Here is a 17,014-nt window from a genome sequence, read left to right as displayed (position 1 = left end):
AAAAAGGGAAAAATAGGCTAAAACAGCAAATTGATGAATAAAATTACTTCAAATTAAATGTTTTAAAGGCACTTTGATAAGTATTTTTGCTACTTTTAAGTTAACGGTTTGGATTTATTAACCTAATTATTCTTTTTTTTTATTTCAAATGAGTGTAATAAGTGGAAATGACTCATTTTAGAACAAAATGTGAATTTTAAACATACTAAATCCTGATCAGATCTAAAACCAGCATTTATTCTTAAACCAAAAGTTCTTGTTTACAAAACAAAGTCAATAAATGTCCGCCTAACTTTAAAATGACATGCTTCAAATTGAACCTTACAGTGAAATGTGAAGGTTTTTGTCTTAAATCAAGTCTTTAGATTGAATTTGAAGCAAGCTCATTTTCAAAAGAAAGTCCTTATTTCCAGCTCTTCATGAGAAAAATAATTCTGCTGATTTTTTAAGAAAAGCTTAGAGGCGTAGAGCAAAGAGAGTGAAAACAGTTTCAAATCTGGTCAAATATCTTGAATGTTTTAAGAAAACACAAGGTTTGAAATCGTTACTGGGATGAAATAGTTTGCAGTGAAAGCGAGGAAGCTTGAATTTGAAATATTTCTAACCATAATTTAAGTTCAAACTGTTGGAAACGCCGTGTTTCATTTTTGGACGGAGCCATATTTGTTAATAAAATGGAATAACAGGCTGAGATTCACAGATGAGCAAGTTCTGCCAGTCAAGCTCAGCATTTCCAGTTCTGGTTCCGAACTGAACGTTTGTGCTGTAAGCGGTAGAGGAAGTGGATCTCCTGACGCCATCTGAGGTTCTGTAACTTTTCCTTCAGACCTCCTGAACTAACTCCACGCAGCAACGCTTCAGCCTGAAGGACTGCTGCCATGACGCCACCTCCAACGCCCATTTTGAGTATCTGTGACACCTTAAGGAGGAATCCAAGCATGAGTCCAGTTTTAGTCCATAGAACTGAACCATTCCTCTGGAGGAGGCAGTGTGATGGTGTGGGACACCAAAGAGATATTGAGATTCTGAAAAATACTGTGGGTTTTTTCTCAGTAGCTCTGTAAATTCTTGCCAGTTGTCCGCTGAGCATAGAAGAGATCTTCTGGGACACCATGAAATGATTTTCATAATAAAAGCACTGACTTGTGAGCATCTTTGGGGTGCAGTTCATCGTCCAGCTGCTGTAACGCTTAACTGTGAAAATGTCCAACTTTTAAAAAAAACAAAAAAAGATTTTTATCAATGAAACCATCAAATATAAAACCAAGGCAGAATTTAATTAAACTCTTTTCTGCTGCCCACCCAGACAAGAGTTTCTATGAAAAAAGGCAAAATTTCAAAGTAAAAGTTGTAACCAAGAAGTGTTTTTACAGCAAAAAATCCTCATTTTTGGGCTCATTTTAAGTTAAAATCAGATCCAATTGGTCTTAAAGAAAATGTTTAGCAGCTAAAATCTTCAGGATTAACCTCAGAATAGTTTTTTTTTTTTTTCAGAAAACCTTTTTGGGAAATAAAAAAAAAATGGAGCATGTTCAACTTAGACCCTCCGTCTTTGTACAGATGTATTTGTTGCTGGGAAATCTGTCAGTCAGAGCAGTAAAACCAACAACGACTTGTCTGTTCCCACAGCCGGTCCCTCTCCCCGAGCCTCCTTTCTCCAGCTGCCCTTGAGCTTTTCTATTACCGCATGGAAAGCACCTCGCAGCCCCTGACAAGCGCAGCGGATCGACACTAAATCAGAAATCAGTGCGAGCTGCAGATCCAAGCCACCATGAAGGTCACAGGCCCCACACTGCGTGTCGCTTCAATTGGGGGAGCGGGAGCAGATACAGCTCGGGGGCTGTGTGACTTTGTGTGAGAACTGAATGTGTGTTAACAGGAGTTACAGTGAGAAGAAGAAGAGGAAGAGGAGGAGGATGCTGCAGAAGAGAAGAGGAAAGGGGATGGAGAGCAGGTCAGGAAATTTGAAAAGACAACGTTGACAGATTTTATTTTATAAAAGAACACGTTGTATAGGAATATTTTCCAATAATTCAAAGAGGAATTAACACAATTAAAAGTGTAAACAGCTGAAAAAAAGGACATTTCTTTGGATCGAGGTCTGTGTATTTCTACATTTGAAAGCACCGTGATACACTGCCATCTAGTGGTCATAAGGCACATTACACATGTTCATAGATCTTTGGTGCAAAATTGTTTGTCCCTTTATTTTATCATGTTTAATGAAAAATGATGTGCAAGGATTGATTTGTAAATAAAAATTGAATCGTTCCTTAAAATATCGGGCAATTGCAGGGTAAATCTAACAATCTATTGATTCAAAAGAGATCACGTTTTGACACCAAAGGATTTAAAATTGAGATTTAGGAGAATGGTTCGGATTTTTTTTCACTTATTAAAACAAAAATTTAATTTTTCTGTCCTGGTAAATTATACCTATATGCCAGCATAATTCTTAATCAGTGTGTAAAGTTTTGTTTTTGATGTTTAAATATCAACTCTTTCCTTCTTCAAAACGTTTGGCCCATAAGTCTTGTATAAGATTTCCTTTAACAACCTAAAACAATATTTTTGATCGTGAACTCTTATTTTCTAAATGTGTTTACATAGCTCCTTGTGCTCAAAATTACATATAACATGGGAGGTTTTGTACATTTGTTTTCAAGACACCTCGAAATGTGTTAAAATATATGTATAAAAATAATGTTTTGCTGGAAAAAACAAGAAATCCTTTTTTTTTTTTTTTTATTCATTTCCCTAAATCAGCCTCAATAATGCTGTGAAAATCACTCATGTTGTTTCTGGATTGAGATCAGGAAAATGACTTAAAAAAAAAAAGTCTTGAACTCGTACTGAAAGACAGAAATTTCCCGATTCAGTTGATTATCATTTTAAGTTTGACTTTTGCACAACAACTTATCTTCAAGTATTCAACAGAATGAAAACACAAGAAGGTATTTTATTTAAAAAGCTGAGATAATTGCGTAGAACAATGGTGTATATCATCCACGAGTGAAAGATGTGTCTCCCTTTGCAAAAAGTAATCTATTTAAGTGTACTACAACTGTTAAATTATATATATTTATGTGTATATATATATGTGTATGTGCATATGAAAACTATGTGGAGTTGGTGCAGACATGTATGCATATATATATTTTTTCATTTATTCATTTTCTTCTTTTTATCCCTTTCGGGGTCACGGGGCTGCTGGAGCCTATCCCGGCCACTTACGGGTGAAGGCAGGGGACACCCTGGACAGGTTGCCAGTCTGTCGCAGGGTCACACATATCACACACACATATCACACACCCATGCACACTCAGATTCACACCTAGGGACAATTTAGAGTAACCAGTTAACCTATGAAGCATGTTTTTGGACGGTGGGAGGAAGCAGGAGTCCCCAGAGAGAAACATGCATATATATTTGTATTGCAAAATTAAAATGTTCCCATTTTGTCTGGAGAAGTATTCAGTTAGTATAGTTCCCACACTTCATGGTCTATAGTATACTTGCTTTTCTTACACTCAAGTATACTTGATAAAATAAACTCCACGTTCTACTTTTGGCTAAGGGTCTGATTACAGTTTTTCTCAGTCGCTTTAGTACAATTCTCAGATCAGAATGAAATTCCCAAAACTATTTGTTCAGTCTTCACATCATGATGTCACTTGTGCACATCATATAAGCAGTTTCTCACTTCTTTGAACAAGTTGCAATTGCTTTGGTACATCCATGCAAATGATTATGTACAATTCTCTGCTCATTCCTACATTCTCAATTGTTTATGTCATGTTGATCAAAATGTATTATATAGTTCACTGTGCAATAGTCTTACTCCTCAAAACACCTAGTCATTAGTTCATCCCATAAGTCATTAACAGCAAAATGGTTGACCAAGTTGTCATAATGTGACAAACATATTTGGCTGCATTGCAAGAGAGGATATATTCGCTGTGATGTGGATGAGAATTTGTGTCCTAACATACAGGAACGACAAGAGGTGTAGGAAGACCACACCAATTCCTACTGCACTGCCTGGACTGTTGTACAGAATGTTGTCCTATCTTTTTTCCCCTTTGTGTTACTGTTTGCAGTGGGTTTTTTCTATGTTGGGATGACATGGTCTGTCAACAAATTACAATATGAACAATAAAAGTGTAAATGTGAATCTTGTCCAGTCTCTTGCAATCAATCAAAAAAGGTGTAACTTACATTTTACAATAATTGTCATCCAAACTTTAGCCATAGTTTCCATCAGAACCTCCCTCTAAAGTACACAGTTATATTGACAACATGACTGAGTAATTTGACTGTCTTGTTCGTAGACAATGACACAAGGACTTGACATTCTGATGGCACTGACATGTTCAATGACATAAAGACTTAGTTTTGAGAGTTGAACTAAAGATTTTGAGCAAGTTACAGGCTTTTGCAAGAAATCCAAAGTGTTTTGCTGTTTCTACAAATTGTTTTGAGAAATGCACACACGTATTTGCAAACTTCAATTCTGATCAGAGAATTGTACTAAAGCCACTGAGAAAAACTGTAACTGATTCAACAAACCATGAGGCTACAGAAACCAAATGAAAAAATTTGAAATTATTTAATCATTACTTAACCCTTGTGCTATCCTAGGCACTTTAGCGTTGGGAGTGGGGTCATCTAGACCCACTAGACAGTGCGCTGAACCTTTTTTGTGATCTTCACTGGTGTCCATGGATTACATGAAATCCTCTCCACCTTTGTCATGGTAGGGAGAACACGTCAATGGAAGGGTGGGGTTATAGCACAGCACAAAGGTTAGATCAGTGTTTTTCAACCTTTTTTGAGCCAAGGCACACTGTATCCTTGACCAAAATTCCCGTGGCACACCAGCATTCAAAGTAATTGAAAAAGGAGAAACTCTATAGTCTGTTTTGATGTACAGTCCCTCTACAATCTCACAGGCATTTTTGTGATAATTGCAGCAGAAAAAGCTGATAGTTGCAGCTGTTTTTTCTGAAATTGTAATAAAAGTTAAGTTAGTTTTCAGTGATAATTTTCAACTGAATTATTTGACATTTTACCCTGGTAGCTGTTTTTCCCTTAAGTTTATTAACATGCAATTTTGTGTAACCTCACAAAAAATAAATACATTCTTTCTAAATAGAGATTTTTAAAACATATTTATTTCAATGTTGGTGCAAAGGCAACTGTATTTTTTGAACAATTATATGATCACAATATGTTTGATTAATTCTACACAAAAAGACTGACATTATATTTATGTTTTCTGTAACTACACAAAAAGTGAACGTGTTGAAGTTTTATTAGTTTTTCTATTGTCTTAATCAAAGATGAAGTCTTTGAAAACTTTAACAAAAATATTTTATTTCTTTTTGGATGATTAAATTGTTTCAATTTAGTTTAATTGTGTCTTTTGGCCACTTCACCTTAATCCTGTTTCTTCAATGTTGTCATTACTTCTTCTCACGTTTAACATAAAAAATAATACAGACGTTATTAGAAAAGTGTTTCAGTTAGAAAGATGACTTGGACCAAACTCTGGGATGTTTGGCTGTTAATAAACACAAACCTTGAAGGAGAACTAAACTGTTGACCTGATTTCATCAAGAAGATTTAAAAACTGTTTGATGAGTGTTCTTTGTTGTTTCAAGAGGTTTAACAGGGAAGACTCATTGTACGCTGAGACGCTGTCACTTTAACACAATGCATCATGGGAGATGTAGTGCGAAAACGGCCGCAGATGGCAGACAGACTCTCTTCTCTGAGCTTCATTGTTTTGTTCACTTGTTCCACGGTCTGATACGGGATTCTGTGGAAAGCTACACCGCTAAAGACGAGCTTTAGCTGGTATTTTTGTTGGAACTGAGAGACTTTATGAGCAGAATCAGAACAAGGAAGTGAAGACTTTAACCACTTCTGATTGGTCAGACTGATGACGTGTGACTAAGCCTCCAAGAATGATTGGTGGAGACAGTTAAAGGGGCGGGACTTTTCCAAAAACAGAGCTGAAGCTATGGCTAAATCGCGGTACCGTCATTCTTATCAAAATGTCTTTAGTTTAATCTAATAAACACAAAGAAAAAAGTATTTTATGATCTTCCAAATTCCTAACTACTCAGTGTTTTATCAGGGCCTGTTTGAATGAACACAGAGCTGATATCCTGGAGATGGTAAATGTTTTTAGATCAGTAAATGGCTAATTTCCCACGGCACACCAGTGTGCACTTAGTGTGGTTGAAAAACACTGACTTAGAGGTATAAATTAATTATTTTAACTATTCTTTGGATTTATCTTTCAAATAAAATCAAACTTTTTTTTTTATAAAGCACTTTTCCAATGTTGGTTACACAAAATAAACTTGTATGGCTTTTCTGACTTCTTGCAGCTTATTTTTGTATTTTTAGTTGCCAATATTTTGTTCTTTTACCTAGTTGTAGTATGTTAGAATAAGGAACAAGGCAAAATGTTACTTTTTAGGCTTTTCTTCTTCTTCTTTCTCTTTCGGCTTTTCCCATCAGGGGTCGCCACAGCGAATCATCCTCTAGCCACAGGGGTTGCAAGCCAGTAACTTCTGTGCCGGTCCCAAGCCCGGATAAATAGAGAGGGTTGCGTCAGGAAGGGCATCCGGCGTAAAAAATTGCCAAAATAACCATGCGAATCATCCACTTTTTAGGCTTTTAAGCTGTTTAAAAATGTGTTTTCAAACGAGACCAGCTTGAATATTAAAGAAAAGTAAGCAAAATGCCCTGTAATTGAATATTAATAGTATTTGCGCTCTGAAAAGCGATTTGTTTTGTCATTTCGGGGGGCATCGAGTTCCCTTTTCCAGCGTTGCTGGAACGCCGTCAAAAAGGTCCGCGTCAGGCTTCCGTAGTTCAGTCACGTGAACGCATTTCTGTTTGTCATGACTGAAACGTAAACAAACAGACGATGTAGCTTAATATTCTGCGGTTTAACGTCGTTGCTTTCTGTTTATCGAGGTACTACGTGGATGGGGAAGGTTGTTCTGTGTCAGAATCCTCCATAAAGGTCAGAAACATCGCGTCGATCGAGAAATCGTCAGTTTTTGGTGCAGCGCGTAAACCAAAACTGGACGTTTCCGCTCACAAAATCAAGCAGATTCCTGGTTTTTGGTTGTTTTCTGGGTCTAAAGTATCAAATCATGCTTCGGTGGTTTCTGGGAGGCCGAGAAGCGCAGAGCTCAGTGGAAGTAAGTTCGCTGCTTTTTTTAAATTATTTTTTTACACAGAATCGACATTTTCCAACCAAACCTTCAAATTAAACCTCCGTCTAACCGGAAATGCCCTCACAACAAACGCAGAGTGTCAAAATAAAAGGACAAAGCGAATTTCTTTCTTATTAAGTCGTCTTTCGTTTCCTTCAGAAATAAACATCCAAGATGAGTGAAGTTTGCAGAGAAGATTTAGAAAAAGGCGTCAGATCTGCTGCCAATGTCCGGTTCTTCACACTCTGATGGTGGAGATTTGTGACAAAGAAAACACAAATTGGATCTTCTTTTCTCTCCCTTTTGTGTGTGTGTGTGTGTGTATGTGTTTAATTGCATTATGTTAATGAAACATAAAGAAAGATTGTGGCATTTGTAAAATGTGAACATAAACTTGTTTGTGGTCAAATCTGGTCGCCTTAAACCGAACTGTTCCTCTTTTTCCAGACATTCAGTGACCTCCATGTGTTTGTTTCCACATTTGGTGTAAAAAAAAAAAAAATCTTGCATTTTTTAAATGTATATATAAACTTGCTGGTGGAACAGATGAACTGACTCCTATGCCCCCCCGCCCTCCCTCCTGGGTGTTGCAGAGAAGCGGCGTGCTGAGCATCGGAGAGGAACAGCCCAGAAACTGCTTCACTGAGCTGCAGGTGCTCAAAGGACATTTTGACATCGTTCGATTTCTGGTGCAGATTGATGACTTCAGGTAAGCAGACAGACCCCCCCCCCCCCCCCATAACACCCCCCAGCTGGCCTCCATCCCCTTGTGATTGACAGGAGATCCTCACCTACAGCAGACCTACAGAGCATGACAGGAGGCCCATCATGGGCTCTGTTTGATGCCGCACAGCCTTTAACGGCCCCCCTCCCCGCGTAAGGAAAGGCTGAGCACCTGCTCTCCTCTGGCGAGTGCCCAGATGGCCATTTATGTGTGCGGGGGCTGCTTCACGCCTGGCCTCCCCCGGTAATAACCCCCCTCCTCGGGGTCTTGTCCTCGTTGCTCGCAGGTCCGCAGTCGGGGGGCAAAGGCCAGAAAATTCCCTCCAGATTGCTTCTGGAGTCCACGGATGCATCCTGTGGTTCCATTTCATCCGCTCGTCCTGCATGTTTATTCTGCGGCGGGAGGGGCGAGCCATGGGGGCGGTTGGAGCCCCCACCCTGCTGTTTTTGAGCGACACGATTCTACCTGTCAGCTGATGTTCCTGATGTGTGTTCCAGGTGTGCGTCTGCGGGGGATGACGGTCTGGTCTTCGTCTGGAACATCGAGGTAAGACGCCGCCGGACATCGGATCTAAAAAAACAAACAAAAAAAACCCGCTTCCCAATCATTGACCACTTTGATGGCGCTCTCAGACCGGCGAAAGGCTGCAGGAGCTGAGAGGCCACACCCAGCAAATCACCGCCATTATCACCTTCGCCTGTGAGGCCGCCGCCCACACGGGGCTCATCACCGCCTCCTCTGACCGCAGCGTCAGCGTATCCTGAACCACAACAAAACTTTCAGATGGTCGCTCAGAACTTCCTGTTGTCCTTATCCGAACCGCCAGCTGTGGGATCCAGACTCCGGAAACAGAGTCCAGACGGTGTCGGACCTGCAGTCCTCGGTGAAGGTGACCAAAACCTCTGAGGCTCTTTCAGTTAGCAGAGACACAAACCATGATTCTTACACCTCCATCCTTTAAAGACGATCCATGATTTCCATTGTTTCTGTGCGGTTTCAGGGTTCTTGCATAAAATTTAGGTTTGTTTGACTCACATCTGGAATTTAGATCAACTCTTAACAGAACCGTTTGGTCCAGTGTCTGACAGAACTAAACCCAACGAGAGACGCAAAATCCCAGCTCCGTCTTTAGAACACAACACTATTTATGGTTTTATCCATCCATCCATCCATCCATCCATCCTCCGGCCTGTTCCATTTATTTCACTTTTGACAGCAGCACATAGAAGTTACTTTCAAAATAAAATACATCCTGTCAAAAAAATCCTCCTTAATTAACTTGATAATATTTTAGACTTCAGAAATTTGACATAAAAACCGTTTGGTTGCGTTTTCTGGGTGAAGATCACTAAAAATACATTTTTGCTGAAGCTCCACTTGGACGGCCGGTCTTTTTTTTGTGTGTTCCTTGATTCCCTCATTCCGTGTTGGAATGTTCTAATTAAAAGGTTTTACTCTGAAGGTTGTTCTGAAGTTCTGAAGCGAGCTGGAAGAAGCTAATTGTCTCCTTTTGATTGCAGATGAAGGTTAATTGCAGCGTGTAGAAGCTAATTAGCTTTGATTTCTCAGCTTCAGTGGAGCTTCATGTTTGTGGAAGCGTGTGTGTGTAGGTCGGAACCCGCTGCTGACGTGTGCGTGTCTGTGTGTGTCAGTGTCTGCTGGGGCTGGAGCGTCTGTGCTTGTGGGTGTCCGGCGGGGAGGAGTTGTGTGTTTGGAGCAAAGACTTCCAGCTGCGGTGCCTCCAACAGACACACGGCGACAGCGGTGAGAACGCAGATTTTGTGCCATCGTTGCTGAGCCCCCCACCCCCCCACCCCCTACAGCCGTTGAACGTTTGTGTTTTTTCAGGAGTAACCACTCTGATCGAGCTGCCCAAGAACCACCTGGCAGCGGCGGTGGACAGAGAGATCGGTAAAAGAACCGGATTGGTTTTGTCGCCACTCCGCGTGAGAAACGTCGATAAGGAATTTCTCCTCATTTCTCTGCAGTCATCTACAGGCTAACGTTTTCCGACGACTCTGACGTGTCGCTCACAAAGATCCGCTGTCTGTCGGACCACCGAGACCAGATCAGAGCTCTCATCAATGTCAATGGTGAGTCTGTCTCAGAAGCTTTAGAGGCTTCGGAAGCTTTAGAGGCTTCGGAAGCTTTAGAGGCTTCGGAAGCTTTAGAGGCTTCGGAAGCTTTGGAGGCTTCAGAAGCTTTGGAGGCCTCGGAAGCTTTAGAGGCCCCGGAAACTATAGAGGCTTCAGAAGCTTTAGAGGCCTCGGAAGCTTTAGAGGCTTCAGAAGCTTTGGAGGCCTCGGAAGCTTTAGAGGCCCCGGAAACTATAGAGGCTTCGGAAGCTTTAGAGGGTTCGGAAGCTTTAGAGGCTTCGGGAAGCTTTAGAGGCCTCAGAAGCTTTAGAGGCTTCGGAAGCTTTAGAGGCCTCGGAAGCTTTAGAGGCTTCGGAAGCTTTAGAGGCCTCAGAAGCTTTAGAGGCCTCGGAAGCTTTAGAGGCTTCGGAAGCTTTAGAGGGTTCGGAAGCTTTAGAGGCTTCGGGAAGCTTTAGAGGCCTCAGAAGCTTTAGAGGCTTCGGAAGCTTTAGAGGCCTCGGAAGCTTTAGAGGCTTCGGAAGCTTTAGAGGGTTCGGAAGCTTTAGAGGCTTCGGAAGCTTTAGAGGCCTCGGAAGCTTTAGAGGCTTCGGAAGCTTTAGAGGCTTCGGAAGCTTTAGAGGCCTCGGAAGCTTTAGAGGCCTCGGAAGCTTTAGAGGCTTCGGAAGCTTTAGAGGGTTCGGAAGCTTTAGAGGCTTCGGGAAGCTTTAGAGGCCTCGGAAGCTTTAGAGGCTTCGGAAGCTTTAGAGGCCTCGGAAGCTTTAGAGGCTTCGGAAGCTTTAGAGGGTTCGGAAGCTTTAGAGGCTTCGGAAGCTTTAGAGGCCTCGGAAGCTTTAGAGGCTTCGGAAGCTTTAGAGGCCTCAGAAGCTTTAGAGGCCTCGGAAGCTTTAGAGGCTTCGGAAGCTTTAGAGGGTTCGGAAGCTTTAGAGGCTTCGGGAAGCTTTAGAGGCCTCAGAAGCTTTAGAGGCTTCGGAAGCTTTAGAGGCCTCGGAAGCTTTAGAGGCTTCGGAAGCTTTAGAGGGTTCGGAAGCTTTAGAGGCCTCGGAAGCTTTAGAGGCTTCGGAAGCTTTAGAGGCTTCGGAAGCTTTAGAGGCTTCGGAAGCTTTAGAGGCCTCGGAAGCTTTAGAAGCCTCGGATCCTTTAGAGGGTTCAGTGGCATCGGAAGCTTTAGAGCAGGGGTCTCAAACTCGCGGCCCGTGGGCTATTTGCAGCCCTCAAGATGATATTTTGCGGCCCCCGCCTTAATAAGAAAATTTAATGTCAATGCGTCCCGCCAGTTTGTATGAATGACACTTTTTCAGTGTTGTGCACGGATCTGACGAACCAACCAATCACAGTGGGGTATATGACTCTTGGGGGCGTGACAACGACTGGGCTTGAAAGCAGGACCACACTAAGGAGTTCCTTACTTTTCTTTTTAGAACGTTTTTATTCGCTCGTAATTTTCTAAATACATGCAGTCAGTGCTGAACTTTTTTCTTTTTTTTTCCTCACGGACCCGGAGGAGGGTTAAGGATATGGTTACGGTTTAGTTTAGTTTAGTTTTTGTTTAGACGTAAACAAACTCACAAAAACACACAGACAGACATGCACTCAAAAAGCAAAAAGAAGACGGTCAGAGATGGACAAAAACACACACACATGCACACACATATGTGTGTTTGCACTGATGCGCACACACAGACATACACGTGTACACAAAACACACGCACTTGTACATTTTTGCACACACCAACCACAAAAAACATACACACCCCCTTGCACACAAACACAGACACGCACTCATAGACATGCGAAATCAGAGATAGAGACTCACAAAAATCACAAAGACACAAAAACACACAAACGTATCCATGCTCACACAAAACTTTCACAAACCCCAACGCACATACAAACACTCACAAAACACAGACACACAACAAGCAGAGAAACCACAGGATTCTCCTAAAATCCTCCTAAGGATCTGAGCTCTAGTGACACATTTTGAACAAAACTTTATTTAAAAGTTGAATAAAATCATTTCATTCTTTTCTTCCTCCTGACTTCTGGGTTCCTGCTCCTCAGACCGCCTCTTCGCCAGCGGCTCCCACGCCGGCGAGTTGATCTTGTGGGACGCGGTTGATTGGAACGCCCTGAAGTACCAGCACATCCTGTGGGAGGAGTCACAAACGGGCGTCCAGAGCGAGAGCCGGCTGAAAGCTCTGCGGCCCAGCGAGATGTCCATCCAGCACCTGACCACCAACGGACAGGTGAGTGTGGACACGAACAAGCGTTCCGTCCTCGCGGCGTCCGTGACAGCGTCCGTGTGTTTGCAGCTGATCCTGGCGGCGGTGGGCAGCGGCCTGTACGTGTACGACCTGCAGAGCCAATCAGTGGCGGCCTACAGGAAAGCCGCGCACGACTCCAACGTGCTGCACACCATGCTGCTGTCTGACAGGTGAGGCTTTCCCACAATCCTCTCTGTCCGTGCGCTCCAGCTCCCTGCCAGGAAACCAACTCAAGCCCGCCGCTGTTCTGATTTGAGGCGAGGAGCCACTTCCTGTGACCTCGGCAGCCGTGATGGTCACTTTTAGCACATTTGCTTAGAACTCAAATGGAAGCCTGGAGGAAATTCAGCAAAACAAGCCAGCTTTTTATGATCAGATGCTTCCTTGTTGAGTGGTTTTTTTCCCCTGTAAATCCGTCCTGCAGCGTGCCAGGATGCTGGTTAACCGGCACAAATGCGTTTGACAGTTTAATTGGTGCCGCGAGATCAGGATTTATGATCTTTTTTCTGACGAAAACACGCCATTGGAGCTTTTTGAACCCTCGCCAAAATGCATTGATGTTTTCTGATGATTACAGAGTAGAAAGTGGTGTAAAGAAGACCGCCACAAGAGGGCAGCACTGCACCGCACTGCTATTGTAAAAGTATTTCAGAAAATTGACTTGAGGAGCGTCACAAGACCAACTTTAAAGAACATTTCTGTCAATTTAAAGATGCGCTAACTGTTTAGTGTTCTAGTTTTACCTCAAGGAACTAGGATAAATCTTTTTTCTACGGTTTTTACTCCTACCTGGCAGACCTGATGCACATTTGTTTCAGGACAGAACTGAAAGCAGACGCAACTTTCAAGAAAAAAAATGTCAAATTGATCTTATTGATTAAAACATTCTTCATCCTGTAGGATCCTAACGTGAATTTAAACAACAGAAAGAATCAGCGGAAACATTTCTCCTTTATTATCTAAAATTCTCTACTTTTTTTCTGGTTGTCCTTGTAGCATAAAAGTTAATAAATATACAGGAATAAAGTTGTAAAATTATGAGGAAAAAAGTCAAAAAAAAAATCTGTACAATTATGAAAACTTTTACGGCAATATAGTTGTTAAATGATTAAAAAAAGTCAAAATTTAACAAGAATAAAGTTGTAAAATTCTGCGTAAAAAATCTATAATTTAGGAGATTAAAAAGTCGTAAATTTATGCTTTAAGTTACTTTGTAGACGAATCTGCCGAGTATGCTTTACTTTTGGTGAAAATAAACACATTTATCTTTAGGAAATCACAATTTTATCCTCATGACTTTTTCCTTGTAGATTTTGTAACTTTCTCATAATTTAAGACTTTATTCTGGTAAAAGATTGACTTCTTTCTCATAATTTTACTACTTTTTATCATTTATTTTTCTTCTTTCATTTTTTTCCTTTTATTTCTTACTCTGAGTCAGTATCTCATTTTGAGACTTTTTTTTTTTCAGCAACAGCAATGCAAACCCGCCTGTGACATCAGCTGCATTCGAAGTGTTTTTGTTGTTGTTTACAAATTTCTTCCTATTTACACAAATCATTTTTACTTTTTCCTAAAAAAGTTAAATATTTATGGGATTTTCACAGAAAAAACAAACAAAATTCTTTTACTTCTTTCTTTAAGATGAAGTCATTCGAGAAAATGACTATAAAATGTAAATAAAGGTGAGTTGGTGCTGAAGAAATGATACCAAAAGCAAAGTGAACAGAAATTGACGTTAACATCCAATAATAACCTGAACTCGTAAGGGTTAAATATGAAAAATGTATTTTATTATTTTATTTAAAAACAAAACAAAAACAGGACTTTGATCCTAAAAAAACAGACTAAATACAGACTTTTTTTAAAATGTCCATGAATTTTTCTTAGACAATAAAATCATCAGTCAATGCCATCTATTCCTAACTATCTATCTATTCCTGACTAAGCCTCCAAGAGGCTCCTTTTTTAACAAAATAAAAGCTGAAAGCATTTATTTTCTCTCATCTGTCACTTTTACTGGAAAAGGTTTTGTTTTTCTAAACATGAAAAGTCGTTTGGCTGCTTCCTGCTTTGACCTCCTGACCTTTTCTGTTCCAGCGAGTTGATGTCGTGCTCTGAGGACGGCAGTGTGAGGATGTGGGAGATCCAGGACTTACCTTTACCTGCCGAGCCCGCCTCTGCAGGTGAGCTCCGCCCTCCATAGAAAAGAGCCGAGTGGTAAACGGTTCGCTATCCAGGATGAAATCTTCTGAGGATCTAGATTTCACATCCATGTTAGTACTAAGAATCACCAAAGCAGTGAATTGATTTCCGGTTCTTTAAGCTGATCCAGACTTATTGACTGAACATTTCAACAAATAAATGCTTTAAATTCTCCTTGAACAATCTATTGTTCAAATTTTCAGCTGCTTTACATCGTCAAAAGCGCTGAAGGTTGGATTTGTTCTCGTTTATAAACGAAATTAAGAAATCAACAACTCATAAAAATTTCTGGATTTTTTGACGTTTTACTCTGAATTCTTTTTAAAAATCCCAGAAAGAGTCAGAATTGAATCTCTCTGCCGCCTGGATTAACCCTTGTGCTATCTTAGATCAGTGTTTTTCAACCAGTGTGCCGTGGGAAATTCCCCTCATTTACTGATCTAAAAACATTTCCCATCTCCAGGATATCAGCTCTGTGTTCATCCAAACAGGCCCTGATAAAACACTGAGTAGTTAGGAAGATGAAAGATCATAAAATACTTTTTTCTTTGTGTTCATTTGATTAAATTAAAGACATTTTGATAAGAATGACGGTACCGCGATTTAATCCCGCCCCTTTAACTGTCTCCACCAATCATTCTTGGAGGCTTAATCACACGTCATCAGTCTGACCAATCAGAAGTGGTTAAAGTCTTCACTTCCTTGTTCTGATTCTGCTCATAAAATCTCAGTTCCAACAAAAATACCAGCTAAAGCTCGTCTTTAGCGGTGTAGCTTCCCACAGAATCTGGTGTCAGACCGTGGAACAAGTGAACCAGAAACAATGAAGCTCAGAGAAACGATCTCTGGCTGTTTTTACACTACATCTCCCATGATGCACTGGGTTAAAGTGACAGCGTCTCAGCGCACAATGAGTCTTCGTGTTTAACGTCTTGAAACAACAACGAACACACAACAGTTTTTAAATCTTCTAATTTAAATTACATCTTTTAGAAGAAAAAAACGCAGCTTCCATCTTTTTCTGACACAATTATCACAAAAATGCATGTGAGATTGTGGAGGGACTGTACATCAATACAGACTATGAGTTTCTCCTTTCTTTTAATTTTTGGATGCTGGTGTGCCGCGGGATTTTTGTCAAGGAGAAAGTGTCCCTTGGCTCTAAAAAGGTTGAAAAACACTGATCCAGATGACCCCCCCCTTCCATTGACGTGTTCTCCCCACCATGACAAAGGTGGAATAAAGGTGGAAAGATTTCATGTAATCCATGGACACCAGTGAAGATCACAAATCATTGAAGAAAAAAGGTTCAGAGCACTGTCTAGTGGGTCTAGATGACCCAACTCCCAATGTTAAAGTGCCTAGGATAGCACAAGGGTTAAAGACGATCAATTACCATAGTTATACAAAATGAAATGATCTTTATTGACACAGGAAACAGACATATTTTAAGGGTTATTGTTTCCTAAGAAGGTTCGAGGCTCTTAGGTAAGCTTGACTTCTAACCCTTAAGATTCCGCTTTTTTACATCTCGCTGTTTGGGATCTGGCCTCAGGCTTCTTCGGGAATTGGACGTTTGGCCGCTCCAGCAAACAGTCCGCTCCTCCGTCCAAGAAGGCGACGGACTTCCCCAACACGCGGAAACTGGAGCTGATCGGAGATCTGATCGGACACTCGGGAGCCGTCCAGGTAGGAGGCCCGCTCCCTCCGAATACCGCTCCGCCTTTCGCGCCATGCTCCTGAACGCGTCCCTCCCTCAGATGTTCGTTGGCTTTGGCGAGGACGGCCTGGTGACGTGCTCCGCTGACCACCTGCTGATTCTGTGGAAGAACGGCGAGAGGCAGTCACGGCTGCGCAGCCAAGCGCTCTTCCAGAAGCTGGAGGAGAACGGCGGACTGTGACGGCTTTCAGGCGCCGGAATCTGGACGGTCTGTTACGTTCTACAACGTCTACCTGTTGGCTGAGACGTCGCCATCAAACTGGTTATTTTAGCGCCGTGTTTGAAATGTTTTTTGGTCAAATCATTTCCTGTTTTGCTGTAACAGATGATCAGATTTGCACTAAAGTTCCTTGATGCCGATAATATTTATGAAGGAATAAAAAATGTGGATTTTATTTTTGGTTTTACGTGGTGAAACTGTTCCTAAAATAAATCATGACTTATCTTGAATGGATGAAATCCTTTAGAATCCTCAGAGAAGTGAACTTTTCCTGTAAAAAACGGCTCCTCAGCATTCCTCCAAGCTCTGAAGTTTGCTTGGACCAAAGGAAAAGTGTGGAAAACAGAAAAAAAAAGCCTAAAGCTAAACATTGAAGATAAGTAACCCTTGTGCTATCCTAGGCACGTTAACATTGGGAGTTGGGTCATCTAGACCCACTAGACAGTGCTCTGAACCCTTTTTTCTTCAATGATTTGTGATCTTCACTGGTGTCCACATGAAATCTTTCCACCTTTATCCACCTTTGTCATGGTGGGGAGAACACGTC

At 41.2% G+C, this 17,014-nt stretch overlaps 1 protein-coding gene across 1 annotated transcript; it reads left to right on the top strand.

Moving 5' to 3' along the window:
- The first annotated feature begins 6,878 nt into the window (after positions 1 to 6,878).
- Positions 6,879 to 16,697, top strand: wdr41 (WD repeat domain 41). Its single transcript, XM_023960517.1, has 13 exons — positions 6,879 to 7,223; positions 7,832 to 7,947; positions 8,460 to 8,508; positions 8,595 to 8,717; positions 8,789 to 8,851; positions 9,615 to 9,726; positions 9,811 to 9,873; positions 9,951 to 10,055; positions 12,120 to 12,304; positions 12,371 to 12,492; positions 14,423 to 14,508; positions 16,083 to 16,216; positions 16,288 to 16,697. The coding sequence occupies exons 1-13, from the start codon at positions 7,176 to 7,178 to the stop codon at positions 16,426 to 16,428; spliced, it is 1,347 nt and encodes a 448-aa protein (XP_023816285.1). The 5' UTR covers positions 6,879 to 7,175; the 3' UTR covers positions 16,429 to 16,697.
- Positions 16,698 to 17,014: the final 317 nt, after the last annotated feature.

This window comes from Oryzias latipes, chromosome 12 (assembly GCF_002234675.1).
Source record: "Oryzias latipes chromosome 12, ASM223467v1".
Classification (NCBI taxonomy): domain Eukaryota; kingdom Metazoa; phylum Chordata; class Actinopteri; order Beloniformes; family Adrianichthyidae; genus Oryzias; species Oryzias latipes.
This window is presented reverse-complemented; position numbering and strand designations above follow the sequence as displayed.

Excerpts from the sequence above, each read along its gene's own strand:
- wdr41 (XM_023960517.1), top strand. The coding sequence starts at position 7,176 with ATGCTTCGGTGGTTTCTGGGAGGCCGAGAAGCGCAGAGCTCAGTGGAA. Across the intron at positions 12,305-12,370 it reads ACCTGACCACCAACGGACAG|CTGATCCTGGCGGCGGTGGG; the intron begins GTGAGTGTGGAC and ends GTGTGTTTGCAG. Across the intron at positions 14,509-16,082 it reads TGCCGAGCCCGCCTCTGCAG|GCTTCTTCGGGAATTGGACG; the intron begins GTGAGCTCCGCC and ends ATCTGGCCTCAG.